The 23,470-nt window shown below is 40.8% G+C and overlaps 1 protein-coding gene across 4 annotated transcripts in view; it reads right to left on the bottom strand.

Moving 5' to 3' along the window:
* The window catches only part of ARID4B (AT-rich interaction domain 4B), an 851,761-nt gene that overhangs the window by 743,639 nt on the left and 84,652 nt on the right, over positions 1 to 23,470 (bottom strand). For all 4 annotated transcript variants that reach the window (XR_016311497.1, XM_089668527.1, XM_089668528.1 and 1 more), the window contains one exon: positions 16,440 to 16,530. Coding sequence is in view for 3 of the 4 variants with exons in the window: in XM_089668527.1 (XP_089524653.1) it covers positions 16,440 to 16,530 (91 nt within the window). In the remaining variant the exon portion in view is untranslated. The remainder of the gene's footprint in view (positions 1 to 16,439; positions 16,531 to 23,470) is intronic.

Raw genomic sequence — 23,470 nt, 5'->3', positions numbered from 1 at the left:
TCTAACAGACCCAAGATTTCTCGGAAAAGATTACTTGTCACTGCCTGTTGCGATCACAGGGGATATTTACATTCCCTGTGATAACAATAAAAAGGATTTAAAAAAAAAATAAAAGGGACAGTGTGAAAATAAAAAAAAGCAAAATAAATAATGAAAGAAAAAAAAAAAAAAAAAAATTCACATCCCACAAAGCAGCAGTCCTGTGTCGGTATGTAAACAGAAATTGCACCAGGCATGTGAGGCATCACCGCAAACGTCAGATTGAGGGCAGTAATTCTAGCACTAATCCTCTTGTGTAAAACTAAAGTGGTGACCCATACAGGCTTTTAAAGCCTATGGATATTAAAAATTTACGGAGTTTGGCGGCAATGTATGTGCATGCGCAATTTTAAACCATGTCATGTTTGGTATCCATTTACTCAGTGTGACATCATCTCTTATACCTTATCAAATAATTGAGCAATATATTGTGTTTTTGTGCATTAAAATTATAAAACAAGTGTATTTTTTCCAAAAAATTTGTGTTTGAAAAATTGCTGCGTAAATACTCTGTGACACAATAAATGTCAGCACCCATTTTATTTCCTCTGCTATAAAAATATATAATATTTGGTGTCAAAGTAATTTTCGAGCAAAAAATTTTTTTTCATGTAAACAAAAAGTGTCAGAAAAGGCTTGGTCTTCAAGTGGTTAGAAGAGTGGGTGTTGTGTGGCATAGGCCTCTAATGTTGGCCCTGAAATGCCAGGATAGTAAAAGAAACCCCCCAAATGACCCCTTTTTGGAAAGTAGACACTCCAAGGTATTTGCTAAGGGGCATGGTGAGTATTTGCAGATCTCATTTGTAGCCATGGGTTTTTGGAAAACGAAGAAAGAAAACAAAAAATGTATTTTTTTCTTTTTCAAAACCGTGACAAAAATATCTGCAAAATACTCACCATCCCTCTTATCAAATTCCTTGGGTTGTCTACTTTCCAAAAAGGTCATTGTGGGGGGGAGGGGGGTAAGTCTTTACCTATCACAATGTCGGAGGCCCTAAAATGCCAGGATAGTACAGTGAGGAAGTGACATGAAGAAATATGCCATTTGAAAGCCTGGAGGTGGTCATTGGATTTTGGGGGCCTATATTAAGCTAGGCTGCCAAAAATTATCTCACATGTGGTATCCATAAACTCTCGAGAAGCAGCAGAATGTGTTTTGGGGTGTTATTTCACAAATACCTATGGTATGCTTGTGCAATATATAATTTAAGTGACAACTTTGTGTAAAAAAGAAAATTTAAAAAAAAAATTTTTTCTAATAATTTGTGGCAAAAAAAAATACAAAATCTTTCATGGACTCAACATGCCTCTCCGCAAATTCCTCGGGGTGTCTACTTTCCAAAAAAGGGGTCAATTGCGGGGGTTGTAATGCCCTGGCATTTTAGCACCTCAACAAATGTGATAGGCAATCAGAAAGTAAAAGCTGCGTAAATTCCAATTATATATATATATATATATATATATATATACACACACACATACATACACACACACCATAGTTTGTAGATGCTAGAACATTCACACACATTAATATACATGTATTGGTCACATGACTTTATCGATGGACTTCTTGTTTATGATTATTTTTATTATATTATTTACAGAGCGCTGCATATATATTTTGTTCCAAAGCAATAACCTTGAGGGGTGGGCGACAGTATGGTAACCACCGCCAACATCCCAAAAAGGAGATATTCAGCTGTACGTAAAACACAGCTAAAGGCAGAATCCTCCATGGCTCTGACATCCACCTGGTAAAACTTTGTGAAAGTGTGAACCAAAGACCATGTAGCAGCCTTGCAAACCTGAGCAACTGACACCTGGTGGCAGATAGCCCAAGATCCCCCCACACTTCTGGTAGACTGTGCTTTCACCCGAAAGGGTGAAACCTTGCTCTTCAAACCATACACTTGTATGATTAACTGACGATTGCACTTGGAAATAGTTGATTTGGATGCAGTCTGTCCTCTCTTGGGACCTTCCGGAAAAATAAACAAGGAATCAGTCTAATTTGCGCCATCATTCTCAAAAAAACCCCGATTGCCCGTACTACATCCAGGGCATGCAAAGATCTTTCTTTTGCCCATATAGGCCTAGGATTGAATGAAGGCAGAACAATGTCCTGATTGAGATGAAAACTAGAAATCACCTTTGGCAAAAAGGACGGATGAGGCCATAACACCACCTTATCCTGATGTAAAACCAAAAATGACTCCCTACAAGAAAGAGCTGCCAACTCCGATGCCCTTCTTGCAGAGGTGATTGCCATCAGAAACAGAACTCTTCAAGTTAGCAGAACTAACGGAATCTCACTTATAGGTTCAAATGGTGGTTTCTGGAAAACTGCCAAACCAAGTTCAAAGTCCCAAGGACACAGAGGCTGTCCTGACAAGAGATACAGTACGCATCACTCCCTGTAAAAAAGTACAAACCAAAGAGTGAGAAGCAATCGGTCTTTGGAAGAAAATAGCCAAGGTTGAAACCTGACCCTTAATAGTACTAACTAAATTTGGACAAAGCAATCCTTTAATAGGAGGTCATTCAGGTAGCCCACAATGTGAACACCATGAGAGTGAAGAAGAGCCAGAACAGGGGCCAGGCTTTTTTCTGAAGACCTGTGGAGCAGCAGATAGGCTGAATGGTACTGTTCTACAAGCAGATGTCAGGATTATTACTAACTTCCATTGTAGATCCATAGTTACATAGTTAGTCTGCTTGGCGGGGGGAAAAAAAAAAAAAAAAAAAAAACACAAATCCATCTAGTTCAACCAATAAAAAAAGGAAAAAAAATGTATACAATCCTATATACACAATCCTATACCCACAGTTGGTTCAGAGGAATGAAAAAATAATCCCAATGAAGCATTATCCTGTCTGCTGCAGCAGGGGTAAAAATTCCTTCCTGATCCCCAACAGGCAATCATAAATTCCCTGAATCAACTTTACCTATAAATGTTAGTATCCAGTATATTCAGGAAAAAATCCAGGCCTTTATAAAAGCAATCTAGTGAGCTGGCCAGAACCAGCTCTTGAGGTAGTCTATTCCACATTTTCACAGCTCTTACTGTGAAGAAGTATTTGGTGATTAAATCTCTTTTCCTCCAGACATAAAAAGAGTGCCCACTTGTCCTCTCTGATGATCTTAAAGTGAATAACTCTACACCAAGTTCACTATATGGACCACCTATGTATTTCTACATGTTGAATATCTCCCCCCCCCCCCCCCCCTCTTAATCTCCTCCACTCAAGAGAGAATAAATTCAGTTCCCTTTATCTCTCCTCATAGCAGAGCTCCTCCATGCCTCTTATCAGTTTGGTTGCTCTTCTCTCCATTTTCCCCAGTTCCCCGATATCCTTTTTGTGAACTAGTGCCCAAAACTGAACTGCATATTTCAGATGAGAACTTTGTAATGATTTGTACAGGGGTAAAATTATATTTTTTTCTCACTAGAGTTTATACCTCTTAATAAAAGGAAGGATTTTGCTCGCTTTGGAAACCGCAGCTTATTAAGATTATGATCTACTACACCCAGATCCTTTTCCACCATTGATTCCCCCAGTTGTACTCCCCCTAGTATGTATGATGCATGCATATTCTTAGCACCCAAGTGCATAAGTTTACATTTATCTACATTTATCAACATTAAACCTCATTTGCCACATAGTTGCCCAATTAAGTAGTGCATTGAGGTCAGCTTGTTGGAGAAATCCTGTAAGATTGTTATTCCGCTGCATAGCTTAGTGTCGTCTGCAAAGACTGAAATAGTACTTTTATTCCCAGACCCTATATCATTTAGAAATATATTAAAAAGTAAGGGTCCCAACACTAAACCCTGGGGTACACCACTAACAACCCTAGATCATTCAGGAGTATGAATCCTTAACCACTACTCTCTTAATACGGTCTTTTAGAGTGTTTTCTATCCATTTACAAACTGATTTTTCCAAGCCTGTAGACTTTACCTTACACATCAGCCGTGTGTGGGGAACTGTGTCAAATGCTTTTGCAAAATCAAAGTATATTACGTCCACAGCCACTCCTTTGTCTAAGGTTTTGCTTACCTCTTCATAAAGCCTCATGCACACAGGACGTTTTAAGAATGCTCCACATCTTGGCAGCAGTGTTTTGGCAGAAAAAATGCCTGGCGGTTGTCAAAGTGTCCAACACTTTTACAAGCATTAAGACACGTTTACAAGCATCAGGTGCTTGGGCCTGAATTCATTAATTGGCCAAAATAATAATTTATTCTGACAATTAAAATGAATTAGCGCTCAAGCACTAAACACACCTAGCAATAAAAACGCGTTTACATGCGATAAGCATTTTTTCTGCCAAAACACTGCTGCTCCTGGACACACTGGCCCTGGGTGTTTTTTTCCTGCTGGTAAACGCTGCTGCTACTAAAAGATTCTAAAAGTCTGTGTGCATGAACAAACACCTACAGAAGTTAAACTAATGGATTCAAACAAATGGAAAGAATTATACCTAGACATTAGAACATACTTCTAAAAAGATCACAAACTAGGGCCTGTCATACCCAGGGGCGGACTGACAACTCATGGGGCCCCCGGGCAATAGGGGATCATGAGGCCCCTGTGTCCTTGCCAAAACTCAAAAAAGCCTATGAAAAAGGTACCAGGGACATCTCATGGGGCCCCCTACTGACCCCAGGCCCTCAAGCAGTGCCCAAGTTTCCAAATGGTCAGTCCGCCCCTGGCATACCCTCCAGACCATGTTTTGTCTACAAAAAAACTTCAAAAATTAGGAACACAATTGCTCCCAGCAAGCTGTGGGTGGCTATTGAGTCCTCTTCTTCATCTACGGTTACCTTTTGCAAGCTGGAAGGTATGTACCAGTGCAAGAAAAAAAAAAAACATGCAAAACATGTCCGTTAGTGAATCATCATTAGAAAATGTTCCATGATAAAAAAGGTAAAGAGTACACAGTCAATAAATGTTTCACAGGTGCCACTTCCTTTGTAGTTTGACTGCCTCATCTGCCTGTGTGGCCTTCTGTAAGTAGGCTGCACTATACATACAGTGAGGACCAGATTTGGGGAACACAGGTGACTAACTGAAGATGGGGACATTGATCATAGTATCGCCAGACATTTCACTTTACATAAAAAAAAAAAATCCACTAAGGGCCTCCAAGTTTGGGTTATCGAGTCTATCCCTGACATTTGTTTCGCAGAGAGGTTTCAAAAAATGTTGTTTACGTGAAAAGTTTTAGGTATTTACATTGAACACACTTGCTCCAAAAGGACATAATGAGGAATTAGAAATGCACACCATACTACAAATTTTGATTCTCTTGGAGTGTATTCTATGCCCGTGTGTGCATACATTTGTGTACATGTATAGATGCACATTCTTTCATCCCTAACACATTTTTGCTTTGACCATCTGCTCACAGCTCTCGCTGTGATTGCAGATGCACATGAGTGGGCACCATGCATGTGGGTGTACGTGTGTGAGCACGCACACGCATACCAATTCATGTCCTTTTATAGGAATTCATTTTTAGGTCATCCTAATAACTCCCACGCTGATTTTGTTCTTTTTTAATTTTGGCGTGGAGTTCCCTTTAAAATCTATACCAGACCTGAAGGGCCTGGTATGGATTGGGGATGAGAGGGCACTGATTTTACTCCCCAATTTTACTTGCCGGCAATTATTTTCTTTACATTCAGCCATCGGTGAAGAACCTCTATGACAGTTGATGAGTTACTGGTTAAGGACGCGGGTGGTCGGCTTGCTCCTTAACAACCACCAGCTAAATGCCGACATGGAAACAGAAAAACGCTGGGAAAAACGATAATGTTAGTGTTTTTTTTATCCAACGGGTTTTTTTTCCAGCTCCTAGTGTGCATGGAATCTCAAAACTGAAAGAAGCACTCTCACACTGCAAAACAAACAAACAAAAAAAAAAAATCACCAATGCAGGGGAAAACTGCTAATGTCCAAGTAGGCAGCCTTGATGTCCACTGATGCCAGTAGATCCGATGCAGGTATGCAATGAATGTCCTGCCTAATTCAGTTTAAACCTTCTGACTCTAAAAGGAAGACGTTCAGGCACTCCAACGTGTTCTCAAAAGATATTACATCCCTGACCCAGGGATCTGCAATGTCCTTAATCCAGTCATCCGAGAAGGCCAACAGGCTTCCTCCCACTTGAAAAAGTTGGGGCACCCCATCACTAAGAGGGAGTCTTGGGGTCAGACTTTGCTGGCTTGACAGTCTAGGGGTGTTGGGCTTAGATTTTAAGAAAAAGGCTTGGGAAAGAGAAAAGGAACTACAGAAAACTGGTGTAGTGTTACAGCACAGAATAGCAGTACTGTACACTTTCCATTGTGAGAAAAAATGTAATTTCTGACTCCTTTCTCCTCTATCTTGTGTTGTTTAATGTAATTCTCTTCCTTTTTTTTTTAAACTCATGTTTCCTGTCCATTGTGTTGTTTAAAGTAAGTCTAAAGGCTGAAGGTTTTTTTTACCTCAATGCATTCTCTGCATTCCCATTATACTTAACTGAGCCTGATCTCAATCTAGAAATGTGCACGAGAGCAGCGCCACTCTCGGCTCTCTCCCTCCTCCTAGGCCCAGGGACAGCAGTGGGAGCTGCACTCTGTGCGTTTACAAAGGATACAACAGGCTCAGGAGCAAGCCCACACTAATGCGCCCGAGGTGGGTTAAGGAGCCTGTGGGGAACCTGAAAAGAGGAGGATCAGGGCTGCTCTGTGCAAAAGCATTTTAAAGAAAAAATGGGTTTACAATCACTTTAAGACTGGGAAATTCTGGACCAGGACCGTAGAAGACCTGTTAAAGCAGGCAACAGCAGGAACAACAGAAGGAACTACCCATTTTTTGCAAAACTTCATCTCCATAGGGCAGTGTAGGGAAAAACACTAGGAAGAGTCAAAATCCTCTTCAGGGTGCAATCAGACACCATATAAAGTTTCCTCACAGGAAGCCTTTTGGGCCTATTTCGAAATCATACTGGTAAATAGTCAAACAGATTCCAGGGGCTCCAGTTTTAAGCAGGGAAGCACTTCATCCAGCAGCACAGAGATGGTGTCTCTGAACTTAGCTGAAAGTACAGAGTAAGTGACCTTTCTCAAGTAGAATCCTCTTTTGATGCCTCATTTTCATCCCTATCCTATAATAAAACAGGAGCCAAAACAGAGGGAGAAACCAAAGTATGCTGCTTATAGTCCAAGTGTTCAGACGACTCCCAGAATGTGGTAATTTTTCTAATACAACCTTCCATAGAAGAAAACACCTCCCTGCTTATCCATAAAGAATGAGAAGCGCAGAACGATTACACACCTCTGGTGAGAGAAATAGGGTAATTTGTGAGAGAAATAAAATCCTCCTCAGAACCACTGGCAGAAGCAGGGCAGAAGGGTTTAATAGCTGTTAGGAGAAGAAACCAGAAGGCTATAATGTTATCCCTTATTAAAAATAACGGTCTCAGTCCTAACAAAAAAAAACAAAAAAAACTTGTTAGTGGTGGCGCACTGACAGTGTGAGCTGGGTGACTGGCACAAGCACTGCTGAGAGCCGGCACAGGTAGACAGCTGTGTCATAGCATAAAACTGCTGTAGTGTTACAGCACAGAATGGCAGCACTGTACACTTCCCATTGTGAGTGAAAAAGTAATAACTTAATCCTTTCTCCGCTATCTTGTGTCGTTTAATATAATTTTCTTCTTTTCAAATAAAAAAAATGTTTTAATAAAAATAAGCTCCAACAACAGTAATCTTTTATTACAAATCTTTTAGTTACAGTAGGAAAGGGATGGCCAAAGGAACACAAAAGGGGTAGATTTAAAAGAGACAAGCCCCCAAACCTACCAAGCAGGGAGGACATCTATTTGCCCCCTCCAGACCACAGTGCAAATAGACTTGCCGGTTATCGGCAATCTTCTCCTCATGCGCTGCTACAGCATGAGGAAAAGAGAGCCAGTAACCGGTGATTCTCACGGGGACATCTACACTGATAACACTGTTCAACAGGTAAAAAGTTTTGGGCATAAAATTAGCTAATCTTACATAATTTTGGGGTGCTGAAAACGAAAATGACCCTAAAAAATGTTGATTGGCTCTAGTTTCCATGATATATTCACCCATCTAATGACGTAAGCCATTCAAAATTATGATGCAACTTCAGCTGCATATTGCGCAATTGATACTGGCGACCAATAGAAAATTGCATGTATACTGAGATGATGCAATATTAGCCTTTAATTGCATCACTTCACTGCATAAAAGCTGCAGTATCTGTAGCTGATTGTAGTTCGACAGCGTCTTTACATTTCGTTTTATGCTTATAAAGGCTACTCAGTAATGCCTCGAACTTGTGTGAATAAAGCAGATAATTTCTGCTATATCTGCGGTGAAATAACTTTTATCTCACAAAAAAGGAGGATAACAGGAATGATTAAGAAAGCCTACAACTTGTATTTTGGCTGCAAGATAGGAGACCAGGACAAGAGCTGGGCACCACATATATGCTGCAATTCTTGTGGGACGGCACTGGAGCAATGGTTGAATGGAAAAAAGGCATCTATGCCTTTCGCTGTGCCAATGATTTGGAGAGAGCCAACAGATCATGTTAGTAATTGTTACTTTTGTATGGTGCCTCCAATTGTAAAAGAGCTAAATAAGAAGAAAAAGTTATCTGTGCACTATCCAAATATTCCATCGGCAATACGTCCAGTTCCTCATGGAGAGGGGCTACCAATTCCTAAAGCACCAGAATCCTTCGTGGTTGAGTCAAGTGAGGAAGAACCTGAAGCGTGTAGTCACGTGCAGTTGTAAGAGATAGCCCTTTCCTCGAATACAAGAGAAAAGCCAAGAGAAGCAAAACCGACACAAACTGAAGACAAAACTAGTGAGAATCCTAAGTATTAAAATGATTCAACTTAGCTTATGGCTATAATTTTTCTTGGTAATCCTATGCAATATATTATGCCATTTAGGCTTTGTTATGTAGTCAATATCACTTGCTTTATATTTGTGGAAAGACATCTTACTATATAAATATTGTGCATTATGTAGTCATTACGCCTATAGTAGAAAACTTTCCGTTTACAGAAAAACTAGAGCCAATTGACAAATTTCATTGTTATATTTGAACTCAGAATGTGAAATTCATTAAGAAATGGATCCTTTTGTTTCCAAAACTGGCAAAAAATAAAAATTTGTTGAACAGTGTAATCAGGGCAGTGATCATCAGTGCCCTGACAATCAGTGCAGTCCCATAAGTGCCCATCAGTGCCTCTACATCAGTTCGGTCTATTAGTGCCCTTCAGTGCCAATCAGTGACGCATATCAGCGCAGCATCATCAGTGCCTCCTTATCAGTGCTGCCTCATCAGTACCCAACAGTGCAGCCTTAGCGCACATCAATGAAGGTTGAAAATTACTTGTTTGCAAAATTTTATAACAGAAAATTAAAAAAAGCATTTTTTAAAAAAATTTCAAAAAAGCTCTGTCTTAAAAAAATGATCATTTCGGGGGGCGCATGCGCGGCCGGCTCCTGCATGGACGTGTAGTGTGAACCGCTCCGTCCAGCCGCCAGAACGATCGCGGCTCACACTGACCCCAGGGAATTCTGACAACACAGACAGCAGCATAAGCGGTGCCCGATCCTCCCCAGGCATGACCCGCAGGAGGAAAACCCCAGGACAGCCGGGGAAATTAACACACTTCTTCCCTGCCATCACGGCAGAAATCCAAGATGGCGCCGGCGGCAGTGACATGAGGGACAGCAGGCAGCAGGGGGACTACTCTGCCCAGCAACAAGATCCAAGGCTGAGATACACGCTATATCCAGGGGACCCTGGTGAGTTGTCTCCCCCTCTGTCCCCCACTACAAGAAGCCCAGCCAAGTCCAGAATTAGACTGGACCCTGATCAACAGCAGGCATCCCAGACCCTCAGTGATCCACCCTCACAATTATACACAGACCTCCCTGTCATAGAGGCATTCCCAGCAACAGATCAGCCAGTAACCGAAATATGCATGAAGAACATGCTATTATCCTTTAAGCAAACTCTGCATAATGATTTATCATCATCTTTGGTACACATCACTAATGTGGTCAAACACCAAGAGCAAAGAATACAACATATTGAAACCAAAATGGGCGACGTCATTTTAGCGTATAATGATTTGATTGACGCACATTCAGATCATACCTTGGACATCGAACAAATCAATTTGAAACTAGCCGATCTAGAAGATCGCTCAAGGCGTAATAATATCAAATTTAGGGGCATACCTGAAAGCGTCACTAATGAGACATTACTGTCCTATATACAACAGTATATAAAAGCCCTCATTCCATCCATCTCAGATCTAGAGCTGGCCATAGACCGAGCCCACCGCCTACCCAAACCAACATTCCTATCGGCCTCCATTCCTAGAGATGTTTTAGCCCGGATTCATTTCTACCATATAAAGGATAAAATCATGCTGGCAGCCAGAAATACATCTACACTACCACCGCCACATGCAAATATCCGGTTATTCGCAGATCTCTCAAAGGCCACGCTGCTTAACCGCAAAAAGATGATTACCATTACTAAAGCCTTGAGGAACCATAGTATACCATATCAATGGGGATTCCCCACGAAACTAACCGTGAAACAACATGGTAAAACCTTCACCATTAAAAATCTCGAAGCAGGCCTAGACCTGCTTAAAGCCTGGAAAATAATACCTGAAGATACACCACAAAACGCACCCTCTCATTCTCAGAGTATGGAAGCTGATTAAACGTGTCACTAATCGCACCCGCTATAACATCAACATAGCACCTCAAAAATGTCGTTTTCCCTCAACAATATCTGGCGATCGGCCGAGTTTTTGAAGTTTTATGTTATTAGAAACTGTTTGGCTTGACCTTTTTTACGGCCTAAGCCTGTTTGAACCCCCCACATCTGAAGTAGCAATGCAAGCTACTCAGACCACTTGCATTTTCCGCAAGTCTTTTATTTTTTACACCCCTCCTTTTTTCCTTCCACCTCCCTCCTTGGCACCATCACCAGTTGCTCAAATCCGTCTTATTACCAACAGATTAATGAAGAACTTTCATGGAAATTTCACCTCAATCCAGCAACCGAACCTAAATCAAATTCTCACTTTTGGTTACCTCCTCCCTCACATGGAACTCACATCCATTCAATTACCACCTCAAATATATCGCTTAGCGCTTCAAGACCTGCACAATGATCAACATTACATCCCTTAATGTACGGGGTTTAAATTCTCCATTTAAAAGATCGATGCTTCATAAAGAAACTAAGAAATTTCAGACCGATATAGTTTTTATACAGGAATCCCACTTCGCTACAAACAAGATACCCAAATTCCACCTACACCGTTTCCCAAACATCTTCATGGCCACGAACTTAAAAAAAAAAAAAAATGGAGTCATTACAGCCATAAAAGACTCTATCCAGTTCCAACACATATCAGAAACCGTTGACCCTCAAGGCCGCTACCACATTCTAATATGCCAACTGAACAACAACCTCTACACTTTAGTGAACGTATATGGTCCCAATAAAAACCAGCTGCAATTCTTTAACAAACTTTACAACACCATCTCTTCACTAAAACAAGGTAGAATTATCATTGGAGGAGACTTCAATATCATCGGCAATCCGCACCTAGACTCATCTTTTAATAAAAGATCGACTAAACTGGCCTTCAACCAATTCCTACATAACCATGACCTCTATGACATCTGGAGATGTCAACATAGCAACGAGAAAGACTTCACCTACTACTCCCATCCACATCTTTCATACTCCAGAATCGATTTTTTCCTCACGGACAAATGGACACTGCAACATATATCATCTACAATTGGCACGATAACATGGTCAGACCATGCTCCTATTCATATCTCAGTGGACGAAAACCAGCGCTCGGCAATCCCGCCAATCTGGAGATTAAACTCTGCAATCCTGAAGAACCCTGAATACCAGAAACATATTTTAGAAGCTCATAACTTGTTTTTTGAGACTAATGCAACTCCGAACATGCCTATAACCACGCTCTGGCCCACCTATAAGGCTTACATGAGAGGTATCCTCGTACAATTAAATTCCCGCATTAAAAAACAAAGATCCCATCAAATAGATCAGATTCTCTCCTCCATTAAACGTAACGAAGAAATTAACAAAACCAATCCAAATGCCATCATAGCCGAGTCCCTGGCCTCTGATAGAAACAAACTACGAATACTTTTATTACATGAATACGACCTCAACCTACAGAGAGCTAAATCCAAATTTTACGCGCTTGGTAATAAAGCAAATGCACTCCTATCAAAAATGATTAAACAAAAGCGACTTAAAACTAAGATAGCCTCGATTAAACACCCCACTACCCAAGCATTGCTCACAAACCCTCGAGACATATCTAACGCGTTTGCGACATATTACCACACACTATACAACCTCAAAGATATTAATACGCCCCAACCCACCGCCAATACCATTCAACATTTCCTAGATAATACCAATTTACCCATTCTCTCAGCGTCCCAACTTACCTCGCTATCGACACCAATCTGCCCTGCTGAAATTGACTGTAGCATAAAAACATTACCCCTAAACAAATCCCCAGGAAATGACGGTTTTACCAACGAATACTTCAAAATAATGGCATCCAACCTTACAACACATCTATCTGAATTATTTAACCATGTTGCCTCTACGGGGATATTCCACGCTGAAATGTTACAGTCAGTAATTACAACCATTCCCAAACCAAACAAAGATCCCCAACTGGTACAAAACTATAGACCGATCTCGTTATTAAACACGGACATAAAGCTATATGCCAAAATAATTGCCCAAAGATTACTTCCTTACCTCCCCACGCTAATCCACCCTGACCAGGTAGGTTTTGTCCCCGGTAGACAAGCCCCGGACGCTACTAGAAGAATAATATCCCTCCTCCACAAGCTTGAAACCACCAAACAACCATCATTGTTACTATCTTTAGACGCTGAAAAAGCATTCGATCGGATCCATTGGCTTTTTATGAAACTCACACTCCAAAAATTTGGTCTTACAGACTGGATGTTGTCGGCAATACTCGCCCTCTACTCCAAACCTTCTGCTACAGTCTTAACTAATGGCACACTCTCCAAGCCCTTCCAAATCTCTAATGGCACTAGACAAGGCTGCCCCCTCTCTCCTATAATCTTCACTCTATTAATTGAACCCTTGGCCTCTAAACTCAGAGATGACCCAACATTCACAGGTATTACACATTCCAAAATGGACCATAAAATTAGCCTTTTTGCTGATGATATCATCCTAATGGTCACTAATCCCTACAAATCTCTTCAATCGATACGCATGCATCTTCACAATTACTCTGAAGTCTCCTACTACAAGCTCAATGAGCCAAAATCCTCCATTTTGAACCTATATACCCCTCCTAAGACCCAAAATATACTGAGCAAACAGTTCCCCTTCACATGCGAATCACACAGCATTCCATACCTGGGAATACAACTTACGCCCTCAACTAACCAACTATATGAAGCTAACTATAAACCTCTACTTGACTCCATTCCACGAGAGCTCAAACAACTCCATACTCCCACATTATCGACAATGGGTAAAATAGCATCTTTAAAAATGTGCATATTACCTAAAATACTTTATATTTTCCGTACCCTTCCTATTCCAGTTCCTAATACCTTTTTTAATAAACTCCAAGCGATACTAAATAAATTTATGTGGAAAAACAAAAAGCCTAGATGCACAACAAATCTACTAAGACCTCCCTCCAGGGGCGGAGCAGGCCATCCTCATTTAAAATCTTACTACAACGCTGTGCTCCTAGACCAGCTCTTCTTTTGGTGGCATCCTACAAAAGACAAATTGTGGACTCACTTAGAAATTCCGTCACATCTCCCATATACTCCTGATAATCTATTATTCCTCCCTCTAAATAGCCAAACTCTTTCATTATCTAAACACCCATGTATAAAAGCCTCTTTACAAGCCTGGTTTGACCTCTTGTCCTCTCATTACCCAAGCAATGAAACAACAAAAATTCCTACTCCAATCTCTACATTGCACCTCATCATCCCCTCACTAAACCTCACACAATGGGAAAATCAAGGTATAACCCGTATCCGTGACTTATATACAGTTCATAAGCTAAAATCTTTTGTTACCCTCCAAACACAGTTTCACCTCCCTGACAATGAACAATTCTCATACATGAGAATTGCCCACGCCTTGCATACAATGGATATATCTCAAGAACGAATAATTCCCTCCAGAGCACACCTCTTTTTTCAGAGATCACATTATCCCAAAAAGAGAATCTCAACCTTCTACTCCATTATGAATGACTCTCAGTTTAATATTCACACTGCTTCCCTGATTAACTGGGAAAAAATATTCCGTCAATCAGTCTCTCCTTGCACTTGGTCGAAAACCTTCAATACCACATACAAGGCATCCAAATGTAACTCCCATTGGGAAACATACCTGAAAATCTTACATCAGTGGTATCTAACGCCTGTTAAGCTCAATCTCTATTACACACAACATTCGCCCAAGTGCTGGAGACACTGTGGAGAAATAGGAACGCTCCTCCATATACTTTGGTCTTGTAAATCTCTCACATCGTATTGGAACAAAGTATTTCAGCTGATCTCCACCATATCTACAGTTCCAACGACTCCAAACCCAGTTATAGCTCTCCTTCACATAGGAATAGATAATTTTCCTGTGGACTCTCGTACTATCATAATTCATATACTAGCAATAGCAAAAAACAATATTACTAAATTGTGGAAATCTACCACATCCCCTTTGTTCTCAACCCTCATTATAGAACTTAATCTCCATTGTGAGATGGAAAAGAGAACGGCAATTCAAAATTTTTCATACCACAAATTCTGCCTTCAATGGTCTCGGTGGCTCCAAGACCCTAATTGCTCTGTTAAGTGACAACTACGATAATATACTACCATACTGTAACAAATTCATTGGACTGGTGCCCCCCCCTCCCTTCCCCCCCCCTCTATCTACCTTCTAACCCTTCTCCCCTCTACGGTTTATCACATATTCATCCACACTTAGTTCACAATCTTCTGAGCATACCTCTCAAGTATTCGAGGCCCTGCTACATCATTCCCGGCTAACTAATGGAAAATTGTGTGTTTTCTCTAATAATTACCTGTTCTCTTGATTATACATTTTCTTATTGTGAACGTTGATCGTTTTATATATCTGTAATATGTTGTGGTAAATTGTTGAAAATTTCTTCAATAAAAATATGTGAACAGAAAAAAAAAAAAAAAAAAAAATGATCATTTCATATGGATACAGTGTTGCATGACAGCAGAACTGCCACTCAAAGTGCTACAGCAATAAAAACTGAAAATTGGCATTGGCAGGAAAGGGGGTGACAGAGCCCAGTAGAAAAGTGGTTAAATAACCTAGGTAAGAATATAAACGTATTACCAATTTTAATTATGTAAAATGCAAAATCCTGTTTACCCATTTCATCTAAACATGCCTGGGTATTCAAATTGAAATGGAATTTGCTATTCACAATATTGGATAACTGAAGTGAATATTCACATAATTTATTAAATGAAGATTCTCAACTCCTTTATGGCTTTGCAACCATTGCAATCCTGGAACAGATCTGAACAGATCTGCCACAAAATCATTGCTGGGAATTAGATTTTCATCAAGAGGAGAGTTTTGCTCAAAACACAAGCACAATTAACCACATCCTCATTATGTACCCATACGTCCTCTGGTTGAAGTGGTTTTACTGGGATCATGGCTGCAGTTGCAACCATGATCCTGGTATCAAAATTTGCAGCCAAATTTATCATTATTTATATAGACTTCATACATGTCCACCTGTTTGTAATATTCATATACAGCTAAAAGGTATGCAGGTTCCTACAAACAGGCAATACTTCAGCACCCCCTTGAAGATATAACAAACAGCCAGAGGCTAAAGGAGAAAATTAATGAAAGTTCTATAGCAATACCAGATTTAAGATTGTGTTTATCCTGCAAATTTTAAGATTTCTGCCATTCTTGGTCTCTATTTAAGTCCCCTATATTGTGTTGATTACTGTGGGTTGAGTGTTGTCTTACATAATTGTTTGGAAGGTTGGCTATATAATAACCCCAACAGAGAATCCAAAGACGTTTACTGTCACGCAGAGCTAGCCTTTAATATGCTGTATGAAGATGTCAAAAAATTCTTTACGCATAGAAGTCACTATCATCTAGCACAAATCATGTTTTTCAAGCATTGTTAATTTAAATGGTCAAATATAAAGTTAATCAAAGCTTCTTTTAAATTAGAAAAAAAATCAGATTATTCTTACCAACTGTGTACCAGCTTGCATCAGTTAATTTATTGATAACAGCTTCCTGATAAGTTCCATCTGGCCTTTTTATTTCTACCACAGCTCCAATCTGTTAAAAAAGTAATACAATGCCAGTTCAGTCTTGCCATTATATTTACATTTATTTAAATACAAGGAACAGAACAATCAAGTGAAATTTGCAGTCTGTCTTACAACTAGGCAATTTTTCTTTCTTTTAATGAGTGAAATTTTCAGCAAACATTTGTAAGTTAAGTTTCTAAATACAACGATTTCAAGTAGATTTCCACTTTTACAGCTACATTGGGATAACACCTGCTTTATAACTGGTACTTGTCCCCATTCAGATAGCATAACTGTCTGTCTGATATGGATTACCTTAGCACCTGTACTCCTCTATACAGGTTTAGGCTACTTTCACACTGATCCACAGCAAAAACAGGGTAAAAATACATAAGAGCATTTTTTTAACCACTTGCCTACTGGGCACTTACAACCCCTTTTTGCCCAGGCCAATTTTCAGCTTTCAGCGCTGTCACACTTTGAATGACAAATTGAGCGGTCATGCAACACTGTACCCATATGAAATTTTTATCATTTTTTTCACACAAATAGAGCTTGTATTGGTGGTATTTAATCGCCACTGGGTGTTTTATTTTTTGCGCTATAAACAGAAAAATAAAAAGAACAAAAAATTTGAGGGAAAAAAAAGTTTTTCTTTATTTCTATTATAAAATTTTGCAAACAGGTAATTTTTCTCCTTTACTGATGGGCATTGATGAGGCTGCACTGATATGCAGCAATGATGGGAACTGATAGGCGGCACTGCGGGGCAGCATTGATGGGGAGGCACAGGTGAGTGGCACTACTGGGCACTGATCATCAGAGCACTGATCATCAGTGCCCTGACGATCAGTGCCAATATGTTTTCTAATAATTGCCGGTTATTAGCAGTACTTTCCTCACGTTGTGACAACATGAAGAAAGTGCAGCAGACAACCGGCAACTGCATTTACCTGGTGATCTGCTGTGTCATTGGACACAGCCGATCACGTGGTAAAAGGTCGCTGTGATAGTTCTTTTACCACATCATGTGATCAGCTGTGTCCGTATGGCACAGTGATCATGGAGATCGCCGGGTGCATTACTTTGGTGGCGCGTTCTAGGAGGACATCATAGGACGCCCTCCAAGAACTGGACAATTGCTCTGTAGCCGTCATTCAGCTATAGCCCAGCTGTCAAGTGGCTAAAGGACATGTGATGTAAAAACTGCACCAAAAACTGCTTCTCAGGTGTTTAGGCGCTTTTCAGGCGTTTCCCAGGTGCTTTCCATTGATTTAAATGGGAAGAGGCGTTTTTGGTGTTTTTATTTTTTTAAATGAACAAACATGCCCCAAAGATGCTGCCAGCAGGAGTTTTTACACCGTAATGGAAGCGAAACACCCCAGTATAAAAACATACACAGAAAAACATAGGGAAGCATTTTTCTTGAGCTTTTCAGGTGCTTTTTTAATGCAAAAACGCTTCAAAAACTGCTCAGTGTGAAAGTAGCCTAAGAGTTTATTTCTTTAAATACTCTAAATACTCATTTTTTACCATAAAAAGGGCTAGTTACATTGGTAAATAAAGCAAAATGTTAAAAGCAATGTTTGTTACAACAGCGAAAAGCATTCTTCTAGAATGACTATGATCACCAAAATCGGTAATGTAAATAACTGCAGTATTAAGTATTTTTCAAGTTGCCTCCAAAGCAGACCCAGGTCAACTTAGAGGCACACAACATGCTGCAACAAGGGGGAGCCCCACCTGCCCCAAAGCACCCCCCCATGTTGAAGGCACGTGGCCTGGTATGGTTCAGGAGGGGGGGGTGCTGGAGCTTGCTTGCCCCCCCCCGTTTCCTGACCTGCCGGGCTGCATGCTCGGACAAGGGTCTGGTGTGGATTTTGGGGGGGGGGGGGGGGGGGGGAACGCCATATTTTTTTTTTTCATTTTGGCGTGGGAGTTCCCCTTAAAATCCATACCAGACCCGAAGGGCTTGGTATAGATGGAAGGGGGGACCCCACGCTGTTTTTTTTGTTTATTATGGTGACGGTTTTTAAATGTAATTATTGCTTCTTTTTTTTTCTTCACTATAGCTCAGAGATTCAGCTGTCACTTTCCCCTCAGCTAAAAGAAAGAAAGTTACTTTTGATGTATTTCCCCGAGTTAAAAGAAACAATGTTTCCTTTTAGTATCTTAACTCGGGGAAAGTGACAGCTAATTCTGTGAGCTACAGTGAAGAAAAAAAAAAGCCGGCAATTGCATTTAAAAATCGACACTGACATACACTTGGTATTGCAAAAAAAATATTTGTAAACCAATGCATTATTTTCAATGGATTTTTATTCGTAAACCGAAAATTACTTTAACCATTTGTAAACCGAGGTACATCTGTATTTTACTCAGTTTACATGCTGTAATAATGAAAACTGCAAACTGCGGTTGCAGACTTTATTTATAGCTACATTCTAACAAGTAGATTTAGCCATTGATTAATGCAAAACGTTTGTAGTTTACGTGCTGGTCAACTTAAAAAGTAACTCACTTTCGTAAGAAAAAAATAGCAAAAAATAAATAAATAATAATAAATCATATACACAATTTCTATGAAGGCAATATTGTAACTAAACGTTATTAAAAATTACTTCGAAAAAAATTAATTTTTGGAGAGATACTCCCAAAGGAATAATTACTTTTAAAAAGGGATGCAGGTAGTGCAACTTTCCTCATTAGAAGACTACAAGTGCATCAGCTTATTAGATTGAACAAAGGCACTCCCATTCAGGAATCAGATTTCTAAAGACATTAGAACATAGAGCTTTCTCTTAGGAACAGAAACAGGTAAGAATCTGCAACAAAGAGTATTAAAATTTATTCAATGTACATGGATCACCCAGAAGGGATTTTTTTTTTTCCTCAACAAAAGTGTAGCCAAGCTTTGCACAGATGAATCGAAATTTGCCTGGTTCAGCAGGGACTGGACAAATTTTGATCCATGTACGAGCACTGTGGTTGTACAGAAGTTGGTCTACAGTTTAATTTTCTGTTTGGCTGTCTTATTTGCAAACACAGAAAAAAGGATTTTTGTACTATAATAGGAGTATTTCTTTATCGTACATCACAGGACACAGAGCAGGCTATTCATGACTATGTGGGTTATAGGCCACCTACAGGTGAATGGACACTGGCCAACCATTCAGAGAGGAGGTCCTCCGCTATTTAACCCCTCCTATACAGGAAGATTTTCAATAGTGTCTGTAAGCTGGATAGTAACTGAAAGTGTTGCTGTGCTCTTGGAGCATACCTGAAAGTCCAAAAACGTTCTGTTAGAGAATTAGGGACTTTAATCGGATGCATTCGGAAGGCTATAAACTAAAATGGATGGTACCCGAGCCTAACTGAACCCCGCACATATGGAACCCTATGCAATTTTAAATCCAGCAGGGTGCTATACAGGTCTAAGGTAGTAGCCCCACAGCATAGGGACTGAGTCCTTGAAGGTCTGTATGACAATGCCCGATGTGATAGGTGAAGGTTGGCCCCGGAGGGAAGTCAGGGAAAAGCAGAGGTGTTGTGACTGAGTTTCCACCAGGGGGAGTGCTCATTGTTGTTCCCGAGATGTGCTTGCTCTTTTTGTTTTTGTCCACTAGAAGGAGTGCGGCAGGAAATAGAAGTCAGTCATATTTTGTTCAACTGGAGGACAGGACACACGTGGCTGCTGCTGCTGAGAAATCTTTTGTGGCTGGGACACAGAGCAGCCTATTCAGTAGGGGCACATGAGTACTCCCCTGAGGGGGAAGAGTGGACCAGTCAGTCAGCAGCCACCCTAGGTGGCTCTTAAGGCAGCATCTGAATTGAGTGTTTTTTCAGCACACTACTTGCATAGCTGTCTCACTGCGATCTGTGTTACTAGTGGAGGTGCACAGGTTGACACTATCTGAAATAATGTCTTCCAGAAGCGGAGTGGGGGAGGTGCAGCAGTAAAGGGCACTGATGTACCATCGACGGGTGCAGAGGAACCTAGACAAAAGGTCCGCTGTAATATCCTCTTCCGGCAGGCTAGAAGTGACTCAGCAGTCTGAGCAGCTGCTTCTATCTGGCATTGTGGCTGTTACAGGGGCTTCTGCCTCAGCATATGTAACCAAGGATGATCTTGCTTCAGCCTTAGAGGGTTTAGAAGATAAGATCGCTGGGATGATTGCATCAGTTTCTCAGGGGATAAGAAGCTGGATAGATCCCCGTCACTAGAACCACTAATCCTGGAGCAGAAATGGGTGGAGCCTTGGGATGAGAAAGAGCTGGAGGAAGGTCAAGCAGTAGAATTTCTGTCTGAGGAGTCACAGCCTGAGGAGATGCAGGAGGACTCTGCCTCCCAGTCTCAGAGATTTTTAGTCCAAGACCTCACTGATATGGTACAGTTTGGATTCTGGCTACCTCCGGTAGAAACCTCTGAGGTTACTTATTTTTCCCTGGGCTCTTTGAAGCCTTCACAGAGTACTCAGGCCTTTCCGGTGCATCCTCTTCTGGAGCAAATTATGTATGCTGACTGGGATTACCCAGACAGGGTTTTGCTTCCTACAAAGAGGTTTTCTGTTTTGTACCCCATGGAACAAAAGTTTGTTAAGAAATGGGGGTTGCCTGTAGTGGATGCAGCGGTTTCATCCCTGAATAAATCTTTAACATGTCCTATGGATAATGTACAGGCTTTCAAGGACCCAGCAGATAAGAAGCTGGAGTCTCTCCTTAAAGGCCTCCTTCTCCCTGGCAGGTTCTGCTGCACAGCCAGCTGTGGCAGCTATTGGCATTTGCCAGAGTCTTTCTGACCATTTCAAACAGACTGGAAGACCATCATTGCAGGGGGAATGCTCGGTCGAGGATTTGGAGGATGTTCCGCTTGCTTGTGTTTTGCAGTTGATGCTCTTAAGCAGTGGTCTCCAAAGTACAGCCCGAGCGCCAGATGTGGCCCTTTGCTTGCTATTATCCGGCCCTTGGGGCACCATTTCATCCACTGATAACAATAGGGCATCATTTCCTCCATTGGCACCAATTAAGAGGCACAATTCTTCCCAATGACACCAACAATGGGGCCCAATGACAACAATGATTAGGCAGAATACCTCCCAATGACACCACTAATGGGGTGCCATTCCTGCCACTGACATCAGGACTTTTTCTACTCCCAACAGACAGTCTGGCTCTCCTAAAGTCTGAAGGACAGTAAACTGGCCCTTTGTTTAGAAAGTTTGGAGACCTCTGCTCTTAAGGATTCAATTCAGCAAATTTCTCATTTAGCCCTCTTATCAGTGCACATGCGCAGGGTTTTCTGGCTTTTGTAAAGGGTTGGTTAGCAGAACTGCAATGCAAAAAATTGTTGGCAGGTTTTCCCTTTCATGGGGAATGGCTGTTTGGGGAAGATTTGAACAAATATATCCAAAAGATTTCAGGGGGTAAAAGTACTCTTCTACCCTCTAAGAGGAAATCCAAATGCCCTTCTTTTAAGGTAATGATCAATGATGGTGAAGTGCTATGCTTAAATATCATAATAAAGTGCAATAAATGGAAATATTAATAGTAATAAATATGCACTATAGTATATTGTACAACCCTATAAACTCTGTGCCACAAAATGCAAATATAAATTTAAATAAACATAATATATTCAAGTGCAGAAAAAAATGAAAATGATAGAACATTGACAAATAAATGAATTAATGAATATACACAGCGATTAAGTGTTATAAAGCCACACTTGTGATAATGTGCAAATACTCATTGATATTTCTGATACGCCAATCTAGCAGCTAACCAGACCAATGATGTGATATAATTCAGTAATGTGTCACTCTATCTATTCACACAAAGTGACAGGTGCTCAAGATATAAAAATATATACAAAATTAAGTCCACAATAAAGTGCAAACCAGTATGTGCAAACAATAATTGTAATGTGCAAAACGTGCTTCACTTCTCCACTCCACACTTGATGTGTTCTCAGGTGACATCTAGTGTATCTATCCTTAAATGGCTAGAGTGCCTCCTCACCTCCTTCACTCAACCCCTAGGGGCCACTGCTCATTTAGGCAATTGGAAATTCCACTCCTGGGGGGTCTCTACCACCTGGCTCCACTGGCTCCACACAGACTCTATTGACAGTACTGGTACTCCTCTTAAGTAGTAATCAGCATAGTAGGACTCACATATATGTGGTGAATACCAAGGCCATAAAAGGATACACAAAGAAGAGCTCCATAGTGTAATGCTGTTTAATCCCAATATCAAAAAAACGCCAAAAATGCACACTCACATGTAATCAGGTACAGACCAGCGGTTTCCCATGTGCTATCACCTTCTTTTAGGTTGTCATGGGCTTCGGTTGCTGGGCCCTCACCTACCAGGCAGTCGTTTCGCCACACACAGGTCCCAGCCTCCAAGAAGGCCCTGGGTGCAAAAGCCGTCTAAGACAGATCCAAAGTCTGCCTCCTTATGAAGGGGTGGGGACCTTTTGAATTTTGTGGCTGCATGGAGGGCTCTAATCCAACACAAATGGGTAATTTCCACGATGTCTCTGGGGGACAGACTAGAATTTTGGGTATTTTCCTCTGCCCAGTTTCTTAGATCAAATATGCCAATGAATTCAGAGAAAAGAAGAGCTTTATTTCAGGCACTCGATTACCTATTGGCTCAAGGAGTAATCATGGAGGTTCCAACGGGAGAAAGGTTTCAGGGGTTTTACTCAAACCTCTTTACAGTCCCAAAACCAAATGGGGATGTAAGGCCCATTTTAGACCTCAAGGGGCTAAATAAGTTCCAATATGTCCATTCCTTTCATATGGAATCTGTTCGGTCAGTAGTGGTCTTTCTACGGGAGGGAGATTTATTGGCGTCTACAGACATCAAAGATGCATACCTGCATGTACTGATATTCATTCCTCATCAAAGATTTCTGCGGTTTGCAGTAGGGGCTTAGCATTTCCAGTTCATAGCACTACCAT

The sequence above is a fragment of the Staurois parvus genome, unplaced genomic scaffold, assembly GCF_062004578.1.
Source record: "Staurois parvus isolate SC_StPar_1 unplaced genomic scaffold, SC_StPar_1.0 ptg000059l, whole genome shotgun sequence".
Lineage (NCBI taxonomy): Eukaryota > Metazoa > Chordata > Amphibia > Anura > Ranidae > Staurois > Staurois parvus.
This window is presented reverse-complemented; position numbering and strand designations above follow the sequence as displayed.